Source organism: Dermochelys coriacea, chromosome 10 (assembly GCF_009764565.3).
Source record: "Dermochelys coriacea isolate rDerCor1 chromosome 10, rDerCor1.pri.v4, whole genome shotgun sequence".
Classification (NCBI taxonomy): domain Eukaryota; kingdom Metazoa; phylum Chordata; order Testudines; family Dermochelyidae; genus Dermochelys; species Dermochelys coriacea.
Genome location: NC_050077.1, coordinates 2,686,193 through 2,708,124, shown reverse-complemented (window position 1 = coordinate 2,708,124; position 21,932 = coordinate 2,686,193). Strand labels below are relative to the sequence as shown.

At 44.2% G+C, this 21,932-nt stretch overlaps 1 protein-coding gene across 2 annotated transcripts in view; it reads left to right on the top strand.

The window, feature by feature from the left end:
• The window catches only part of PRKCB (protein kinase C beta), a 244,315-nt gene that overhangs the window by 167,669 nt on the left and 54,714 nt on the right, over positions 1-21,932 (top strand). For both annotated transcript variants that reach the window (XM_038419585.2, XM_038419584.2), the window contains exons 8-9: positions 3,358-3,454; positions 13,631-13,777. In XM_038419585.2, coding sequence (XP_038275513.1) covers positions 3,358-3,454; positions 13,631-13,777 — 244 coding nt within the window. The remainder of the gene's footprint in view (positions 1-3,357; positions 3,455-13,630; positions 13,778-21,932) is intronic.

The window sequence follows — 21,932 nt, the reverse complement described above, 5'->3', positions numbered from 1 at the left end:
GGGTGTGTGTGACTCACACTGTTGTGGGTGGAGCGAACCTTTAAATTGTGTCCCCCACTTTCAGCAGGCCCCAATCATCTCTGACAGAAGCCCCTAACCCCACCACCCTGCCGCAGGGCAGAAGCCCCGAGCCTCCCCGCTGGTCTGGTAGGTGGAGAATGGGCAGGGCTGTGAGGGGCTCTGTGAGTCGCATTTTAACTGTAAAAGAGCCGAATGCGGCTTGTAAGCCATAGTTTGGCCACCCCTGGTCTTGGCACACATCAGAATGATACAGCATTTAATTCATAATCCCAAACTCCAGCATTTGTCCTGCATGTTAGTACATAGGTTTCAAAACTTCAAATGTATTGAGCTACAAGGGAGCATGAAAAATGTAATCAGAGTAATTTTAACAATAATCTCTTGGCCTTACTTACCTAGCAAGGAGCCTTTGTGTTGATCACAGTGTGAATGCAAAGAAAAGCCAGAGTGGTAGCTAGTTAAGGGAGAGAGTAGAGAAGAAACATGAATTATGTCAGAGGCTGTTGCTTCTTCAGCCCGTGGACTAGCTGAAATGATGATTAGAGGTTTCTTTCAATGAAATGAGAAATCCTGTCCAAAGCATGTAATTATTGTCACTTGTTACCATACGAAAGATGAACACAGTGGGTCCATAAAATCATGTTGTATGGGGTCTGTTCATTTTCATGTTATCTTCCCCAGCAGGTTTCATGCCATTTTAATTTCCTTTTGTAGTCACTGAGGCTTGAGAGATATGTTACCTTACCCTGTGAAGTATAGTAATTTAAACTGGTATTGTATGTGTCTTGCAAACAAAAAACCAGATGGGACCACTTATTATGGGAGGCAAAAAGCTTCCCTGGATTCTCCACTTTTTCCTTGAAGAAACTGCCTTGCAGATATAGAGGGAAGTGTGTAATAGCCCGTATTTCTAATTTAACTCCGAGCAGTTAGAGAAGGAATATTTAGAAAACAGAATAATAAACAAGTGCCCTACAACTGTAATTTGTTGTTTTTAACTGGTGGTGGCACACCAGAACAAATATGCCTGTACATCACCCTATTACTATATTATCTTGTCCAGGTTCCCACTTGATCCTGCAGAATAGCTCCTGGGGGCGTGGGAGGGGGAAGAAAGGGGAGGGGGGGTGGTGTGTGTGTCAAGAAGGCCTGATAAGGCATTTGTAAATATTAAGTGTGTCAAGAAGGCCTGTTTAAGGCTGAAGAATGTGACTACACCTTTTCCACCTCCAAAATCTGGGTTTCTGGATAGAAGTGTCTGTGTCATTATAAAAGTACAGATCAGCTCCAGGAATAGCCTCTCCAGAACCGCCAGGAAGGTGCACGGCCGGGCTGCGTGCTGCTCACTGATGGGTAACTTACCTCGCTAGTGGAACACAGTGCTCTGGTCCGGTTATGTTAGTACCTCCTTCCTGGCAGGCTTTTCTGCTAATGAAATAGTCAAAACAATACCCTGCCTCTCACATTTGCAGCTCTGAGTGCCTGGCAAACGTCAGTGTTGCTTCTCAGCTCCCCTGGAAGGCAGGTCTTACGGGCCCAATTGTGCAGATGGAGAAGCTGAAGCATAGAGACAGAGGCTCCCTGCAACAATGAGATCAGGAACTAGAGATCCCATCTCCCGAAACCGCGTTCATGTCCCCTGGGCCTCATTCCCTTAAAATATACCTGAAATGGAGGCAGTCTCTCTCTCCTGGAAAGAAACTAAATTACAAATTCCTCCAAGGTTTATGGTTGCCGGCAGGAATGTGTGCTCTCCAGCTGGGATCAGTCCATCACTCCTCCTAGCGCAATGGAAAGCATGATACAGAGTTTCTCACTGAGTTTTAAAAATCATGTAAGTGGAGATCTAAGTAACTTTCCTTGTCACAGCATTTGGCTAGAATAAACTCTGGGAGAAGGCTCTGATGCATATTTCATATCTAAACAACTGCAGTTAATGGAGAAAGCTGGCCCAAAGGAAGAGGCCATCCCTGTATTATTTAAATACCACTTTGTTCATTCACTGCAGACACAAGTCTCTCTAGATAACATCCAGCCGATAATGGCCCCAGCCCCTCGCAGAGTGCTGTAGAAACGAATTTGCTGATGGAACCCAGGCTTTGCCTGGGGCTGAATAAAATATGTCCAATCTGAATGACATTTCCAAGATTTCTGTTAATTGCTGGCTAAACTCTCCACCCCCCTTCTTCTCCCCCACCATTTGTGTGGAAATCTTTGCTTTGCTTCACACTTTGTGGCTGTGGCTGTTCTCCAAGGCAGTGGAAGCTCGCTTTGAGAGGGGATGCAGATGATAGGAGGGGGAGTAGGATGGGTGATGTGCATGTGGGGGTGATGGGTGATGTGGGGGAGCTACTGAGACTTGAGTGGGTGGGCAGCTGGCTCCAGGCTGGGAAGGTGGATCCCGGCCATTTCCATCTCTCTCACTGGCTGCCGAGGATCTGCTCCCAGCCCTGGCCCGAACACCTAGGTTCTGGCCTGCTCCCCAGCAGGTGCTGCAGCATCTGCTCTAGCCCCTCCACGTCCTGCTCTTGCTCCCCGCAGTTTACAGGGAACATGGGTTCCCAGATTATGCAGTGGAACAACATGCAGGAGCAGAAACAACTATTGCAGCTGCACTAGCCCCGCCATTTCTGAGTGCTCTGGCGACAAGCAGTCAGCCTGCTGTTCTGGTCCTGGGCCCCCCGGGAGCCGATCGGGTCGGCAATGCCAAAGTCTCTATCTTTGGGGGTGGGTGATGACATTCCCGCTGGTGCTACTACCAGTTTCACTGCCTTGGTTGAGAGGGCAGGATTCAAAACCCACTGAAGTCAATGGAAAGACTGATTTCAATGGACTTTCAGTCGGGCCCCTAGTTTAAACCAGGCTCCAATGGCTCCTGGTGTCTATAGCACTTGGCAAAAAGCCCTATCAAGGTGCCTTGTTGAAGGGCATTATGCTGTTGTAGGTGGGAAGGAAAACAACCAAACACTAAAGGATGCCAGCTCAGCCTAGAGATAATACTCCCACCTGCATGGTGTTCCAGGGACACAGCAGGAAATCTGATGAAGGGGGTATTGCGAGTATAAAGTGTTAGGGTTCTTTCAAACCCAGGAGATCATCATAGGTGTAGAAGGAAAAGGGAACGGAGCAGGACAGTTGGGTTTAACAGCCCAGCCAAAAGGAGGCTGGGGCCATCTGTCTCAGATGGTTTAGACCCAACAAATCCTGCATCTTGGCTGGGGGTTAGACTAATAACCCTGGTGGTCTCTTCTAACCCGGTGGTTCTGTGATTCTGTGACTGATGTCTGAGGTTCAGGCCTGTCTTAGTTATGTGCTGTTCTTGTTCTTTCCATCTAGGTTTAAACTGCTGAGCCAGGAGGAGGGGGAATACTTCAACGTCCCAGTTCCCCCGGAGGGAGAAGAGGGAAACGAGGAACTCCGGCAGAAATTTGAGGTGCATGGAGTTTTCTCAGATGCCCATCACCTTTCCTTATAGCCAGCACTATGTGGGGGGCCTGGAGACCTGGAGTGAAAAGTTGTTCTCAGTAAAGGGCATTTCCTGCCTCCCCACATCTCACCTAGGAGGGAGGGAAGATCAATGAGGAGATCTCTGCTCTAACCCCATGCTCTTCCCCTCCCCTTTCCTGTGTAACTATGGGGCAGGACTTCATTCAGTCTTGTGTTCCTCTGAGGGTAGCTTGCCTGCGTTCATCCCACTCAGAGCTGTGCACTGGGTTTGTGGAGCGGGGAGGGGAATTATTTCTTTGCATTTAACTAAAGCTCACTTCAGAGAGTTGAAGCCTCCCAGCTGTTTTTACCTGGATGCATTAAGTGATCAGTGCAGAAGCTTACTAAACTCATGGAGATATTTGGAGGCAACACTTTTACTATGTATGCAGTGTTGGTGCAGTCACGTTGGCTGTAGGACATTAGAGACAAAGTGGGTGAAGTATCATCTTTCATTGGACGCTTTGTTGGTGAGAAAGACAAGCTTACAAGTTTTGGAAAGCTTGTTTCTCTCACCAAGAGAAGTTGGTGTCCATGAACTTTTCCGGTGTCCGTGAACACTCGCCCCCAAAGTTGGAAGGAGTAACCCTAAGGAACGTTGCTGTTCTAGGCATTCATTCTATTTACCCCGTTTCCTGGGACTCCGTACATGCAAAAGACACAGCAATTAACTGAGGTTTTCTGCTTCTGAACAGCCATTTGTTTAATGACATGAGAAAACTTGCCCCAATTTGTCCAGTCTTCAAATAGCAAAACTCCAGAGTTGGAGGTTTTGTGCACAACATCCAAGCCTTTGATTATTGAGATTGAGGCCAGATCTGCAGCTGGTGTAGATCAACAAAGCTCCATCAAATCCATGGAGCGAGGCCGATTTACCCCAGCTGAGAGTCTGATGCTGTGCAGTGAGCCCTAGACCCAAATTTGCTTCAGCAATGAGTGACCGCTATGGAGCTGCATTTGTACACACACATTTTCTCCATCTGAGTCCACAGCCCATCTGAATGTTAAGGCATTGAGGACACTCAATAGGATTTTTACTTGACAACCTTTAATTAAATTCTGCACCGTTGCTTAAAAGAAAGCTTCCAATATCTATTGTTTGGGCCCAGGAGTCCTCTAATATTTGTCTTCACAAGAGCACTTGGCTTGAGTGGGTATTAAAGGGTGTCATTACTAAAGCATGCTGCAAATCACGTTCGATCTTAACATAAACATTCAGACCCTACAGACTCAGTGACACTCTGCGTTTCTACGCCCTTTCTGTGTTGAAAATAGCAGCGCAGATATGTGGAACCAACTGCAGTGGATTATTTCATAAATTAGATGGAAAGGCTGCAGAAGGTATAGATCCAGTATGCAGATTCACTAGGACATGAAGTTGTAGCGGGGGGGGGGGAAGGGTGGCCATCAGCTATACAGTGACGACTGTTGGTGCTGATAGGAGTTATTTCTAATTTATTGCATGAGTTAACCCTGTCACTTCTCTAGAATATTGTATTTTAATTTGAAAAGACAGCGATCTGTGTGTGTTTTTGATTTTAGCTTTTTTGGAACTGTGGGGGTAGCCATCAATTGGAGAAGCTATTTCAGGAGGTGAGATGTGTGCACAGGATTCTTTATGCTAATAATGTCATCTACAATTAAGCTAGAAAAGCATTGCACTGAAATAAAATTTTGGATAGCTTTGGTTTGTAGTAGTCCGTGTGCTACTGAGAGCTCAGATCAGAGCCACAGATCTATAATTTACAGTAGGCGTGAAGCTGTGATCCAATCAGGCTGTGTTTTTTGTTTTTGTTTTTTAATTGTTGGCAGCTTTTATATTTCTTATTTAAACAGAAAGCTTTATAATAAACTCAGCTTTACCATTTCATTCTCAACTCTTTATATTTGATCTCTTTATTAGGATTTGAGATTACACAATTTTTGTGTTTGTCAGAATGAACATAAATGTAGCCAGAAGAGGAAATCATTAAGTTAATACACTTTCAAGGCTATCTTTTAATTTAAGAAGGATGAAGATCATGTCCTGTGATGGCCTAACTTGATGTCAGAACAATGGAAGCGTTGTTTGAAATTGCAATTTTACTCACAGTTTTGAAGTACAATATAATGGAGTTTGTTAATTTGTTTTATCTGTAGTCGGTGTCACCATATAAATTAATATAATTAATGAAGATAAACTAAGATATTGATATAATTGGATTGGAGACCAAGCTTGGAGAGGAATCCTTAAATTATTCTGCACACGTTCTGTTTCCTATGTTGTGTTCTGGTAACCTCCAGTATATTATCTAATATTTAGGGTGGTGATCTCTTTCATCTTTGAGAGGATGAGTGTTCCTGTGAATTGACAGTTGTTGGGAATTGATCCATATTAGGAGTTTTGTACTAAATTGTTAACTGAAAGAAAGTGCTGACAGAATCCGTGGAGGAGCAATGGGGCCCTATACACAAGTTAACGAGTTACCTTTTAATACTGTAGATAGCACTTCTTCCCTTGCTTGGGGTGCTTGCACAATGACGCTCTCTGACATAGTAGGAATTGGAAGCTAAATGCATTGGGCCATAGACTGATTGGCAAGGCCAAGTGACAGCAAAGGTCAGATTGGTCATGGTGCATTTGTATGAAATGCACAGTGCAAACGCAATGAAAAATGGCGGCAGCATCAGGCTAATGTGTCAGAAGGGAGGAGCTGGAAACGAGCAAAGCCCCTTTTTGGAAGCTGGGTTCCAGGCGTCAGTCCCCTGAGAAGTGTCACAGTGGTGGGGCACGCTGACCTAGTTACACGTAGAATCTCTTCTGTAGCATTTGTGCCTTTCAGTGTTTCTTGTCAGTTACTTGTCGTATCAAAAAGCTTCTGTGAAACACTGGAAATAGTTGTGTGTTCCCGTTTACTATATGCAAACCCACAGCATTTTGGTGACTGTGTGGAGAAAATAAGGGGAAGGAAAAAACCTTCTTTCTGCAGGATCCCTGTATCCTACCATCTGTTCAATTACTGATGTGTGACCCTCACAGCCAGGATGCAGAATGATATGCTGCGCCAAACTCAAACTTGTGATAATCAGCTACTAGAAGAGGCAGGGATTTCAGCTGAATAGCTGCTCAGGGGAATCCTTTTAATTGGCACAGATAGTGCTGGAAAGAAACATGCCTGGGAAGTGATGGTCAGAATTCACTCAAGGTCCCAGGGATTCCTGAGCTGAAGTGTGTGCACGGAGCCTTGCATCATGGACTGTCCCAAGGTGAATTAGCCTGGCTTAGCTGCTACAAGCACAAGGTTGTGTCATGAAGCGTAAAAAGGACCTCAATGCAGGATCTTAATGCCACCTATAAGACACCATGACTTGGCTGCTAGCAGCACCAGGGACCTGCTCCAAAGCCCATGAAGTTAGTTGGAGTCTTTTCACTGTATTTTCAGCAAGTTTTTTGATCTGACCCTATAAGAGCTTCCTAAGGGAGAATCTTTTATTTGGGGCTGGATAAGTCCCAGTGGCTCTTTCCTAGAATGGCAGTTGACTCAGTCTCCTCCCTGGTTTTTCATCATAGTAAAAGCCTCCTGAAGGTGACTGTATTACATTTGGAGAGCTGTAATCTGTCCATAAATTGTGTGTGAAATGAAATCGCTGGTCTAGTGGACATCGGTCTAAATTACACAACTATCATATGTGGCCTAGTTATTTCTTTGCTTAGATGTGTAGCGTCTCATACTACTTATGTGTATCTTGCCTGTGTACTCAAGAGGAAACTAATGCAGCTTTAATATGGCTCTTGTTGACCTACAGCGCTATGACTGAATAACACTGTACTTCACACCAGACCTAATGTAACAATTAACAGTCTTCCTTCTGTTCTTAATCAAAAAGGCTGACAAAGGAGGTGCTGTCGTCATCATGAATAGGTCAGAGTATGAACAAGAGGCTACTAGGCAGCTCTCCAACACCACTTTCTACAAGCCATTACCCTCTGATCCCACTGAGAGTTACCAAAAGAAACTACAGCATTTGCTCAAGAAACTCCCTGAAAAAGCACAAGAACAAATCCGCACAGACACACCCCTGGAGCCAGGACCTGGGGTATTCTATCTGCTACCCAAGATCCATAAACCTGGAAATCCTGGACGCCCCATCATCTCAGGCATTGGCACCCTGACAGCAGGATTGTCTGGCTATGTAGACTCCCTCCTCAGGCCCTTCGTTACCAGCACTCCCAGCTATCTTCGAGACACCACCGATTTCCTGAGGAAACTACAGTCCATTGGTGATCTTCCTAAAAACACCATCCTAGCCACTATGGATGTAGAAGCCCTCTACACCAACATTCCACACAAAGATGGACTACAAGCCGTCAGGAACAGTATCCCCGATACTGTCACGGCTAACCTGGTGGCAGAACTTTGTGACTTTGTCCTGACCCATAACTATTTCACATTTGGTGACAATGTATACCTTCAAATCAGCGGCACTGCAATGGGTACCCGCATGGCCCCACAGTATGCCAACATTTTTATGGCTGACTTAGAACAACGCTTCCTCAGCTCTCGTTCCCTAATGCCCCTACTCTACTTGCGCTACATTGATGACATCTTCATCATCTGGACCCATGGAAAAGAAGCTCTTGAGGAATTCCACCATGATTTCAACAATTTCCATCCCACCATCAACCTCAGCCTGGACCAGTCCACACAAGAGATCCACTTCCTGGACACTACGGTGCTAATAAGCGATGGTCACATAAACACCACCCTATATCGGAAACCTACTGACCGCTATTCCTACCTACATGCCTCTAGCTTTCATCCAGATCATACCACTCGATCCATTGTCTACAGCCAAGCGCTACGATATAACCGCATTTGCTCCAACCCCTCAGACAGAGACAAACACCTACAAGATCTCTATCATGCATTCCTACAACTACAGTACCCACCTGCTGAAGTGAAGATACAGATTGACAGAGCCAGAAGAGTACCCAGAAGTCACCTACTACAGGACAGGCCCAACAAAGAAAACAACAGAACGCCACTAGCCATCACCTTCAGCCCCCAACTAAAACCCCTCCAACGCATCATCAAGGATCTACAACCTATCCTGAAGGACGAGCCATCGCTCTCTCAGATCTTGGGAGACAGACCAGTCCTTGCTTACAGACAGCCCCCCAATCTGAAGCAAATACTCACCAGCAACCACACACCACACAACAGAACCACTAACCCAGGAACCTATCCTTGCAACAAAGCCCGTTGCCAACTCTGTCCACATATCTATTCAGGGGATACCATCATAGGGCCTAATCACATCAGCCACACTATCAGAGGCTCGTTCACCTGCGCATCTACCAATGTGATATATGCCATCATGTGCCAGCAATGCCCCTCTGCCATGTACATTGGCCAAACTGGACAGTCTCTACGTAAAAGAATGAATGGACACAAATCAGACGTCAAGAATTATAACATTCAAAAACCAGTTGGAGAACACTTCAATCTCTCTGGTCACTCGATCACAGACCTAAGAGTGGCTATACTTCAACAAAAAAGCTTCAAAAACAGACTCCAACGAGAGACTGCTGAATTGGAATTAATTTGCAAACTGGATACAATTAACTTAGGCTTGAATAGAGACTGGGAATGGATGAGTCATTACACAAAGTAAAACTATTTCCCCATGGTATTTCTCCCTCCCACCCCACCCCCCACTGTTCCTCTGATATTCTTGTTAACTACTGGAATTAGCCTACCTGCTTGTCACCATGAAAGGTTTTCCTCCTTTCCCCCCCCTGCTGTTGGTGATGGCTTATCTTAAGTGATCACTCTCCTTACAGTGTGTATGATAAACCCATTGTTTCATGTTCTGTGTGTGTGTGTGTGTGTATATAAATCTCTCCTCTGTTTTTTCCACCAAATGCATCCGATGAAGTGAGCTGTAGCTCACGAAAGCTTATGCTCTAATAAATTTGTTAGTCTCTAAGGTGCCACAAGTACTCCTTTTCTTTTTGCGAATACAGACTAACACGGCTGCTACTCTGAAACCTTCTGTTCTTGGATTTGTTGACATTGCAATGGAATCACATTAAAGCACGTCCTAGACCAGACATAAATTCAGAATGATCTCAGTTCAGTATTCCAGTCCATGAGGATACTCTAGCTTTCTTTAGTGCTTCCTTACAACATAGATTTGCTGGGAACTGAAAATGTGATTTAAGACAGAAATCTCTAACTCGCCTGTCCGTTCAGCAACAGCCTTCCTAGGGTGTCCTGAGAGGTCATGGGAATGCATTGTGACACTAATTTAATGCAGCAGGCAAGAGTTCTGTCATTTCAGTTAAAATGATAAGGGATAAAAAGAATCCACCAATCGATTTGCATTAGTACTGCTTGATCCTGCTTTTCTGGGCAGCACAAATCAATAGGACAAAGTTTCAGTCTTATATTCTGAGATGCTGTAGAAAGCATTGCAAAGGAAGTAAATATGAACAGAATGATATGGAGCACTGTATGCTACAGAAGACATGTTAAAATGCGTGTCTACATGCCTTTTTTCAGCAATTTATGGCCCCCTGTTCTGTTTAGCATGCAGTGTTATTACTGGCTGAAATATTGATTGCCATATGCCTTTCTGTGGGCTTCCTTCAGACTTATGCCTGCAACTGTAAGTACCCTAGGCTTAACAAAGAGTTCTGAAACAGGCATAGAGTGAAGCTTACATTGCATGTTTTGCCAATTTTCTTTATCATTTACCAGCTATTTGCTGGGACACCTTGATAGATGTGACTATCAGCTGGTATTGCACAGAGTCAGGTGCAGTAAATAAACTATGACAAATTGGATTGGATAATGATGGTCAAGTGCTTTTTTATTTTTGTAACAACATTTGCAATGCTTTAGTTGTAAACCAGAGAGAGAACATGAGCATTAAGAGTGTATTAAAAATATGTTCAAGGACTTTCACACTGACTCAGACATGGGAACATGAGCACAGTGACAGAGAAAGCAAGTTACTTTTACTTGAGGAGTGGTCAGCTGTGTTCTGTGGTCTATTATTATACGTACTTGTGTGTTTTTAAGGGCTTTCTCCCTTCTGGTTTTGCTAAACACTCTGCCTGATCTTTAAGTATTTATAATCTCATTATCTGTTATCCTAGACATTATTGTGGTATCACAAGTTCAGATTACACACTAGATGAAATGGGATGGAGGGAGAACTTCCTTAAACACAAAAACTTCAATTACTAGCAACATTAGTATGGACAACAGTGATAGAAAAGACCTGTAAATATCACATTTAAAGAGATAGTTGGGTTATAAATTGAATTTAAGAAAATACTATTTGTCTAATAATACTTGAGACTATTAAAATAGAGCAAATTAAACCCCTAACATTACTTTTTACTCCTTGTATTGTTCATTTTGCTCTTTGAATTTTCCTCAGCAGTGAAAGTCTCACTCTTGGTTAGCCAATGTCACTTTCAGGTTCTCATGCACTGGCGCAGTATTGCAGTGTTTGGACTGCAAGCACCACAAGGGAATGTATATTGTTTAAAATGTCATGGAATCTTCAAAATTGGTCTTAAATTTTGTAACAGCTTGTTTTCACAGACCATAATTTGGTGTCAAATTTGACTTGACAAGAATGCCTTTTAAGTCTGTCTATACCATGTGGAAAAGTTTTCCCCTAATATGAATATACCTCTTCATTGTGCCTGTATTTTCACCTTTGTTAAAATGGCTGTGGAATGTGACCTGGTAAGAACTTTTACAGGCAAAAGTATACAACCTAGGATGGGCTTTAGCTAGTTTCATTGTACAAAGTCTTGTTTAATTATACAAATATGAAACCTCTTAAGTCAAATTCAGTGCCCCAAACCATATTAATCCAATACCAAGTGTGCATGGTTAAGGACACAGTGTTAAGAAGTGCTGAGGCTAAAGTGAAACATGCATCCCTAATTCTGCACCCTCATGTGCATGAATTATGATGGTATGTAAGTAAAAACAATCTTAGGAATTGCTATGCAGACCAGAGCAGCTCCATCTAGCTGAATGTTCTGTTTGACAATGGCTAATATCAGGTGCTTCAGTAGAAGGACACTGATGGAATAACTTGACTGTGGGGAAAGTTTATTCCAACCCCCATCAGGCATGGTGTCCACCCTAGGCTTTCCCCCCCGCCGACCAAATGTCCCACCGCTGCTCTCACGAATTCAGCTCTGACCGGTGCTAGCAACGGTGAGAGGCGAGCATGAGTGCAGGCAAGGCTGCAGGTGACTGCCTACCTTTGATTTCAGCTCCAGTGCTGGGTGCAGGATGGAGCTATCCACCAGGGGGCCAAGTAGGGGAAGCAGAAACCTGCCCTCTGCTGGGAGTGCCTGGATTTTATTCACTGTCACATGTCTAGTGCTGAACAATAAGAAAATAGGATGGGTTTGGGCAGGATTCCACCTTAGCTAGAGAACTTTGGAAACATTGTTAAAAAGTCTAAAAATTACTTATGAAAATTGCACTTTTCCGGGAGGCTGTTTCAGTGGGTTTTTAAAAAAACAATAGGATTATAGATTCTTATGCACAGCTCCTAGGCTGTCATTCTATTTGCAGCCAGTCTTAGACATAAGGCCGCTCAATGACTTCAACCTCTTCCCTGGAGCACTCATTCAGAATTGCAGCTGCAATTAGATGTCAGTGGTTTCAGGTTTTTGCAACATTTTCTTTCGTTTCCAGTGCAAGGCCTTCGGTCAGATATTAGTAGGTGCTGCAGGTGACCTTGAATGGAGAATTTTACAGAAGGGAGAACCTTGCAATAACCAATTAGCACCAGCAAAGTCTTGGTGATTACTTGTGAGCCTCCTATCTGGAGGAGCTATGAGCGACACTAAAATTGAACTGCTGGAATCGGGTTAATGGAATTTCATGCTAGACTGAGCTCTGTGCAGGCTCTACGGTGTGGCATATTTCTAAAAATTAAAACTGAATGCATTGTGAGAGAGCTTTTACAAATTCTGGTTCAGTAAGTTAGATAGCCACTGGACCAATGACAAGGCACAGAGCAAGTGATGAGCTTTAGTGCTTAAAAATGTCTTTTGTGAGGCTTCTTAATAAGCAATTGTGATTCAGCCAGCTTGTGCGATTGCTTTGAGGATGCAGAAGAAGCAGCACTGTCGAGTCTGTTCTCAGAAATGTATTTGTGGTTTCATGCATTCAGCCTGAAATGCCAGAGGAGCCCAGTTCTCTTTTATATCAGATGTTAATAAAGTCTGGGCTGGGTAAAAATTCCCCTTATTTTGTTCCAATATGTTTATATTTAACAGCCCTTTGCGCATAAGGCCAAGGACCCAACGCATACAGTTTGCATTTGTAAAGGAAGCAGCTCATCTAAGCCCATGTGTTTTTTTTATTTCCTAGATCTTATTGTGTGTGTGCTGTTACTGATAAGCATTCTCTCGCATGTCTGGGGGGGAGAACAGAGTTTTAAATGTTTGGTTAACCTGTGGCATGCTTGGCGACACTCCCTGGTTGCTCCCTCTGATAGCAATTTGTAAGGGCATTCCTCAGATTTATTACTTAAAAGTATTCCAGTAAGGCTTAATATTCTCTGTATTGTAGCTCGAGTTTAGAGACTCCCTGTTCTAAGGAAATGCCTTCCCAGGGGAAATGGTGGAAGCCCCATGAACAAAGGCATTTAAAAAGAGATAGGACAAAGAAGTGGAAAATATGCAGTGTAGTGTCCCCAGGGGAGTGGTCTAGGTGGTGTCTTTTTCTGTTTCTAATTACTTTTTGATACCTTGTGGGAAGCTCTCCCCTCACCAGTCATGTTAGCTTTTCCCAATATTGTGAAAATTGCAGGAGAGGAGGGAGGGAGCCAGTGAGCTACCTCTGAGCTCTCCAGGGAGGAGTAATGGGGAGGTACTTTCCAAGGAGATCTGTTTTAAAATATGGAGAGCAATGCAATGCACTATGTTTGCAAACCTACTAAATTGGGTCGTGTTTTGATTGTTCATATGAAAAAGGCATTCACAGCTCAGCCTAGTGTTTTGCTTAGAAATAATCCCTTTAACATACACTCACTCTTAAAAATGGTCTTTCTTGTCATTTCACTTGATTTTTTCCCGCCACTCTTCCCTTTTCAGAGAGCCAGGATTGGTCCAGGCGCCAAGGCAGCCGAGGAGAGGATGACGCATGCGATTTCCAAATTTGACAACAATGGAAACAGAGATCGGATGAAACTGTCAGATTTTAATTTCCTCATGGTGCTGGGGAAAGGAAGCTTTGGAAAGGTGCGGTCTGAGGAGGTCCATGTGTTCGTACATCTGTGAACAGTGCTGTGCTTGACATTCATGTGTCCATAATAATTCCTAATCTAGGCTCTGCCTCATTACTCCAGACCAGCAGGCTGAGGTATAATCTCTCACGGCTAGACCAAGACTAGGGTCAGGAGTCTGGGTTCTGTTCCTTGCTCTAGCACCAACTCACAACCTCAAGCAAGTCACAACCTCTGTTTTGCCATCTGGAAATGGGAATATTTCACAGAGTAAATAATGTTTGTGGGGGCTTTGAGATCCTCCAAAAGGTGTTACTGAAAGGCAAATGTGTTACCTTCCCTCAACCCTTAGAAGCTGCCAGACTCTCCATCCAGGCAGTTGCCCCAGGAGCTTCTCGAAGAGACAGCTCTGGAGAGGGTCCATTTTAGCTGTTTGCTCTTGGTTATAAAGCTAAAATAGTAGTGAAGATGCGTGTGGGTTTATTCTAGTTCTTTAGCTTTAAACAACAAAATAACGGCCCCATATAGAAAGCAGTGGGCCCCCAAACAATTAATTAGTGACTGCTCAGCAGTATTAAATAATCACATGCAGTTTAACTCAGCCAGTCAATCAATCCGAATCTCTCTCATGCCCAGGAACATCGGAACTGGTCTTCAACTTTCCCCAGTAACCCTGTCAAATTGATACTAAACGTAGCACAGTCACAAACCATCTAAACGTTCTCTGCCAGCTGTGACCTCTCCCAAGAGCCTTCGCGTTTGTTATCTCAGACCCTAGCAAATTGCAGTTTAAAACAACAACACTAAAATCTAGCTGCTGCTTTTGCCCACTCTTTTTTTTCTCTTTCCCCACACCTCCCTCCCCCCCACTCCTCCTCCACACAAATAATCCCTTTGAAAGTCTACTGCTTTGGCATCTGGGAATTTGGGAGTTTTTTCTCCTCTTCTTTTTATTTTGAGAAACATTAACAAACCCCTCAGTTGGAATTGTGGCTTATGTAAGGGAATGTGACAGCAACTGTTCTGTGGAACAGACTGTTATAAATATGCTAATTAGTGCTCGTTAAAACAGAACATTGGTCTATGTGATTAGATCCAGCTCAGCTCCTGCTATTCTCTGGGGAGTGGGAGTGTTCCTCACTTTTTTCCTCTCATCCTTTTGCTTCACATTTGTTCCTTAACATTCTGAAATCAAGGAGTTCCAGCTGCGTGTCTCTGCCGGAGGGATATCTGGGAAAACGCTTTAGAGGATTCAAGGCTTTTAAGGACTTGGTGGAGAGAACGTCATTTTTTATTATTTATTTTCCACTTTAGTAAGATGGAGCTGTTGGACATTTCACAATTAACCATGTGGATCATCAAATCCATCCCAGCCTATGAGCTAGCTAGCATGCGAAATGGGCATGTTGACAGGGAGGCACTGTGTCTAAGGTGGCATCAGCACAAAACAATCTTTTCCCCATAATGGGGCATCTTGTTTCCTTAGCTCTGTCCAGGCTTCAAGAGCTAGATAAGTTCATGAAGGATCGGTCCATCAATAGATATTAGCCAGGATGGGCAGAAATGGTGTCCCTAGCTCTGTTTGCCAGAAGCTGGGAATAAGCAATAGGGAATGGATCACTTGATGATTCCCTGTTCTGTTCATTCCCTCTGGGGCACCTGGCATTGGCCACTGTCGGAAGACAGGATACTGGGCTGGATGGACCTTGATCTGACACAGTCTGGCCATTCTTATGTTCATTGCTTGTTCCCCATAACTGCTCCATGGGATGGCTGAGCTCTGCTGTGCAGATCTGAGAAACAAATTCTGCCCTAGACATGTGCAGCATGTCTAGCAGTAATCTGTATCTGTCACAGTAGCCTCCTTCCGCTGCCTGCATCACCGCAGCTTAAACTTCCATGTTTTACTATACATGGCAAACTACCTAACAAGTCATTGATTTTTTTAGATTCAAAACAACCTGTAAGAGCTGTTTGAGTATAATTGAACCTATTTTAGTGAATCCCTGTTTAATAAACTTGTTAACTCTTTGGTACCCAGAGCCAGCATTTACTGCTTAGTATTATCCTCACTTGCATGCTACAGCTGGCAAGCAGCAGGAAAACCTAGATTTTGGCCTTGGTGGAGTTTAACAAACCTGTCCTCTCCTCATCCAGAGTTGGACTGCCTCCAGTTATTATGCTGGAACCTTCCCAAGCACATACACTCTGTTACAGGAATAAATCAAGCTAAATATCAGCTTCTCGTGCACCAGAAAAGGAATTGCAATCTATCTTAGAGTGTGTTTTGTAGGGGTAAAGTCACCGCAAAGACCGGCTTGAGGGTCATGGGATGGAACAGTTCTCCTCTGGCTTTTGTTACTGCTATGGGAGCTCAGTAAAATAATGGCATCACATTTCATTGAGAGGGGGTTTGGTCTCCACTTCCACCTGGACTCAGGCTGAAATGTGCTTAGCAAGATGCTAAGGCCACCCCTCACTGAATCCAGGGCTTCTTGGCCCATTCCTGGGCAGAGGACAGGCCAATGTGCTCCCCCTCCTTGGCTGCTCTGATAGCCGGGACCAGAGCAGACCCAAGCAGCTATAAATGATGGGATTCTCTTTGAGCATTAGTAAGTGAAGGGGGAGAAGGGACCCATTATTCCCTAGGCTGTTTTTAATTCAACAGTGCAATGTTGGCAAAGCCTCCCATTGGTTTGTTCTGGTTTAACCAAAATCATAAAAAGCTAAATTTATGCAGCTGATTCATATTTGCAGCTACTCACTCTGTCACACAAGTGAGCTGGAGTTTTATGGCTTTTCTCTGGAAAGGCCTGAGCCTTTTGCTTTTGCAGATCAGGGTGTTGTCAGGATCCCCTGGCTGAATGAGTTTGGGTTACTTACTCTTCTTCATGTCTAGGATTGATTATTTCCCTGGATTGGGAGAGAGCCTTCATTTTTGGACCCATCACACCATTATTTACAGTTGCTGAAGACTGCTCACCAGTGGCCATTTTTATCTTGGAGTTGAATCACTTTATATAGACGTTCTAGTAGACACTCGGCTACTGTGATGATGAGAGTTATATAAGCACCTAGATAGATCAGTTTTAGTCACAGTGTGCAGTAGGATGGCACTGAAGACAATGGTATAAATTGCCTGTGTGGTGGTGTTTTTTCCTTCTGCTCCATTATTTATAGGGTTTGAGGTGCTGTGGGTGCTGCTAAAGTGACGTAGGTGAGTATAGCAAGGAAGCAAAATCTGCAGACACTACACTGCCTTATTTGCACAGAATGCCTCTCCCTAGCCATCTGGAAAGTACCTTCCACACAGGGTGAGGGTCGGATCCTCTCCTCAGTTATGCAGGTCTGAATTCAGGGTGGCTCCACTGACTTGAGAGAAGCAACTCCACATTTATGCTTGGGTGACCCCATGTGTGTCTCAGTCTGGATGTAAACAGAGTAACGTTGACTCGGGCTTAGTAGCGTACATCACACACACACACACACACACACACACACACACACTCTCTCTGTGCAAGTGCCCACTGATTTCTTACGCAGCTGCAGAGAAGGAACTCTGGTTTTCCTCCCGTATTTTTGTGGTGTGGAACTGCTTGGATCGCAGTCAGTAGGCCAGCACACTGAGATGCATGCCACACATTTCAGCATTGGTATGCCATTGGAGAGCCATTAATAAAACATTTACAGCTCCTGTAAACACTAGAGCAGTTTTTTCCCATTTAATTTTGTACACCAGGAAATTGTGGCCTCTCATTCCATTGCAGACACTAAGAACACTGATGTGGCAACAGATGTGCCCTCCAATTTGATGAGAAAGGTACACTGACATAACTTCGGCACCATCCATCAATCTATTGGGGGTTTTCACCCTGGAGGGCTAGGCTCCAATTGACTAAGCAGTGTCTGAATCCACCACATAATTATTTAGTTACTGAACCCTACACTCCAGTGACTTTTATCTTGAAGTGTAATCAATTTTTATTTTTTTTTTATACCTCAGGGAAAACGTCCCAGTGTGTTTATCCCTCAAGAGCTTTCTTACCAAAAAGATGCACACTCTCTCCTGGAGGCTTCCAGGCACAGAATTTTTTAAAAGTACCCAAACTCTCTCCAAGCTTTGAAACACATCATGATTCCTCTGCTTCATAACCGAGACGACTCCTGCTGTTGTTTCAAGGAAGCAGCCCTTTTGTGGCCTTAATGTGGAGACACAAGGTTTAGAGATGCCCTGTCATTAATGATCTGGAGGATGGCGTGGATTGCACCCTCAGCAAGTTTGCAGATGACACTAAACTGGGAGGAGTGGTAGATACGCTGGAGGGTAGGGATAGGATACAGCGGGACCTAGACAAACTAGAGGATTGGGCCAAAAGAAATGTAATGAGATTCAACAAGGACAAGTGCAGGATGGAAGAATCCCATGCACTGCTGCAAACTAAGGACCGAATGGCTTGGCAGCAGTTCTGCAGAAAAGGACCTAGGGGTTACAGTGGATGAGAAGCTGGATATGAGTCAACAGTGTGCCCTTGTTGCTAAGAAGGCTAACAACATTTTGGGCTGTATAAGTAGGGGTATTGCCAGCTGATCGGGGGACGTGATTGTTCCCCTCTATTCGACATTGGTGAGGCCGCATCTGGAGTACTGTGTCCAGTTTTGGGCCCCACACTACAAGAAGGATGTGGAAAAATTGGAAAGAGTCCAGCGGAGGGCAACAAAAATGATTAGGGGACTGGAACACATGACTTACGAGAAGAGGCTGAGGGAATTGGGATTGTTTAGTCTGCAGAAGAGAAGAATGAGGGGGGGTTTGATAGCTGCTTTCAACTACCTGAAAGGGGGTTCCAAAGAGGATGGATCTAGACTGTTCTCAGTGGTGGCAGATGACAGAACAAGGAGTAATGGTCTCAAGTTGCAGTGGGGGAGGTTTAGGTTGGATGTTAGGAAACACTATTTCACTAGGAGGGTAGTGAAGCACTGGAATGGGTTACCTAGGGAGGTGGTGGAATCTCCTTCCTTAGAGGTTTTCAAGGTCAGGCTTGACAAAGCCCTGGCTGGGATGATTTAGTTGGGGATTGGTCCTGCTTTGAGCAGGGGGTTGGACTAGATGACCTCCTGAGGTCTCTTCCAACCCTGATATTCGATGATTCTATGTAACCTTTCAGAAAGAGGTGTTGAGCCAGCTGGAGCCCTGATCCTTCCAGATGTGAACGATATGGTTTATTCACTCACTTCCAGATAATCTCCCTTCTTCAGATGGCTTTCAGGAACCAAAGCCTATCCTTTTTGATCAATTAAAATCAACTCTGTCTGTTAAAACATAATTGCGGTGACTTATAAACCTGAACTGCCTACATGGGAATGTTAAGGATAATGTCAATGATCAATTTAAAACATTCCTTAGTTCATGCAAAATTGTAAGTGCTTTTACAGGTCAGGTGCAAGCAGACAGAATAAAGCAATCTTAACTGTGTGCTTCTATATCGCTTTTCATATTCAAAGTACTTTACAGGAAATAACCAATTTATCTCTATAAATGTTCCTGCAAAGTGGGCTAGTACAACTATCCCAGTTCTGTAGAGGGGGAAACCTAACTACAGAGAGGGTAAAGGACTTGTTCAAGTCATGCAGTGAATTGACAGGAGAACTGTGACTAAATGCAAGAAGGTTCTTGCTCCTTGTCCCTGTCCCTCATTGGGCTGTTTCATGGCAACTTGCTAAACAGGTCTTGTTCCTACATCTTATGCTTCATTAAAAAACAAACTAAGACCCTCCAGCCCTCATGGAGGGAGTGGCTATCTTAAGTGCAGACTGGCAGCTTCTGCCTGAATTTGCAGACAGCCTAAAACAGCACCTCTAAGAGGTGCAAACTCTCGCTGTTTGCCTCTGTTAGGGTGTCCACTCTGAACCCTAATGGTGATGACTTAAATGTCAATGTTTGGAACTCCCTGATGATTAAAGCTTACAAGAAAGAATGGTGATTATATTCTGAAGATCCCCATGGTCAGTTGTCCGTCACATCTCATTCTAGCTTCATAGGTGGGCAGAACTTAGCTCATGCTCAGAGAAGTGTTAACATCATTCTCCTCCACCCCCAGTTTGACTCCTGATGTCATTCATGAGCTAGTGAAAAATAGTCAAGGGAAACTAGGGACCTTTCCCTCTGAGGCTTCAGGACATACCTTCTCCAAGCAATGGTTTTAAAAATACCGAAGGGTGGATTGACCTTCTTTCCTCTCCAAGGGATCAGGGTGCAGGACATTGTCCCAAGTAAGAAAGGACACATGCTAGTAACCTTCATGTTCTTGTCCTCATGGCCCAGTGAATGCACGCGTGCGCACACACACACGTGTACGTGTCAGGTTGCTGAGGTATTTGAACTTCAATTTGAAGACTGGGGACTCAAAGTGCTACTGCCGTACTAACAATAATGAATAATAATCTGTCCCAATGCCCATTAAGGTCAATGGAAATCTTCCCAAGGGTTTCCCTTAGTTTGTTGCAGGCCCCGAGGGCTTGATCCTCCTAGATGCTGAGCACTCTGGCCTGCTGTCTAGTAAAGTATTTAAGCACGTGCTTAGTTGTAAGCACAAGAGCAATCCTGTTGACTTCAGTGGAGGATGCCAAGTGATGCCGGCTGAGGACGTGGCCCAGTACTGTCTCAGGTCAGTTGTCTACAACCATTGTCAGGTAAGGAGACAAAACTGTGGTCTCCTCCTGGTCTGAGCAAAGAGCAGAGAGTTGGGAACACTGAGATTCTAATCCTGGCTCGGGCAAGTCCCTCTGTCTTACTGCTGTGCTTTTCCCATCTAATGGGCAATACCATTAACCTGCCACATGGCAAACTGTGGGGATGAGTTAGCTGGGCTTTGATATGGAACAGCTGTGTGGAACTGTCAGGTGGTGGAGTTACATTAGTTAAGCTGAGTAATAATGAATGTCCTCACCAGCTGGGATTCTCATTTTAATATGCAAATATTTGCCAAAACACTTGACCTATGCTCAGTCATCAGGGTTTTATCTACTAATCTTAGACTCAGACACCACCTGCTCTGTTACACTCATTTAAATATAAAACTGCACACCTGTGGGGTTATTCTCGGTTTACATCGCTGTACCACAGTAGAATTAGGCCCCGTGACCCCTATTTAATAAAACCCTTCCTAGCCCTGTGGTGAAACATAGATATTGTCACTGTAGTTAATCTACTTCCTGTGACACTGTCTTGGGGGCATCCAAAACTGTAAATTACCTTGCAACTCCTCTGCCTCAGGCACGCGAGAGATTTGCTGCTGCTACTAGACTGTGCATCAGCTCCCTGATACTTCGGTCTGTTACCAGCCCACTACGCTCCTCTGGACTCTGCCAGCCCTTAGTTCACCGTGCAGAGAACACTTGGTGCAAGTCAGTGCCTGAGCTCCTTGAAAGAGCCTTGGTCTGCAGTGTCCAGCCTGTCACTGGACACTCACAGAAATTACCAAGTCCACTGTCTCCAGAGGGACAACAAACATACTTGCCTGTTGGCTCGGCTGAGGATTCACACTTGAATATATTGTCCTGAGAGGAACATTTAGTAAAGCCAAGAATAAGCTTTTTAATAAAGAACAGTGATTCAAGTGATACTAAGCGAGGCTAATAAAAACAGAAAATGGTTTAAATAAAACAAAAGTATAACATGCTTTCTAGTGACTATACGTAACGTCTAAAACTGCCTTAGACCAGGATTGCTCACCGAGAGTCTCCTCTGTGTCAGAAGCGCCCGCCAGCCAGGATCCAGCTTTTGTGGATGTAAACAGTGCTGCTCTTTTTGCTTCCGCAGAGTTTTGTTCCCCCTCTTCTTACAGTCCAGTAAATCTTTGAGATCTATCCTGTGAAATGCGCCCCAGGAAAAAAGGTCATTTTCCCCTCTATTCTTTAGCAAAACAAACCATGCTGTTGTTCTCATCCTTCTGTTAATTTGCTCTTCCTGCTGACTCAATATGCAAATATAATCCCCATTGTCTCTGGCAAACCCTGCTCCATTTACATGTGAGAGATCTGGGCAGACAGGTAGGTCAACGTCCCTTTATTTGGGAAATCTTTATCAGCCGTGCCTGGTTTGGTTGGTTTAAACACATTTGCAGTCCACAGATACAGCTTCTTAATTGTTATCTGGATATCCATCATGCAAT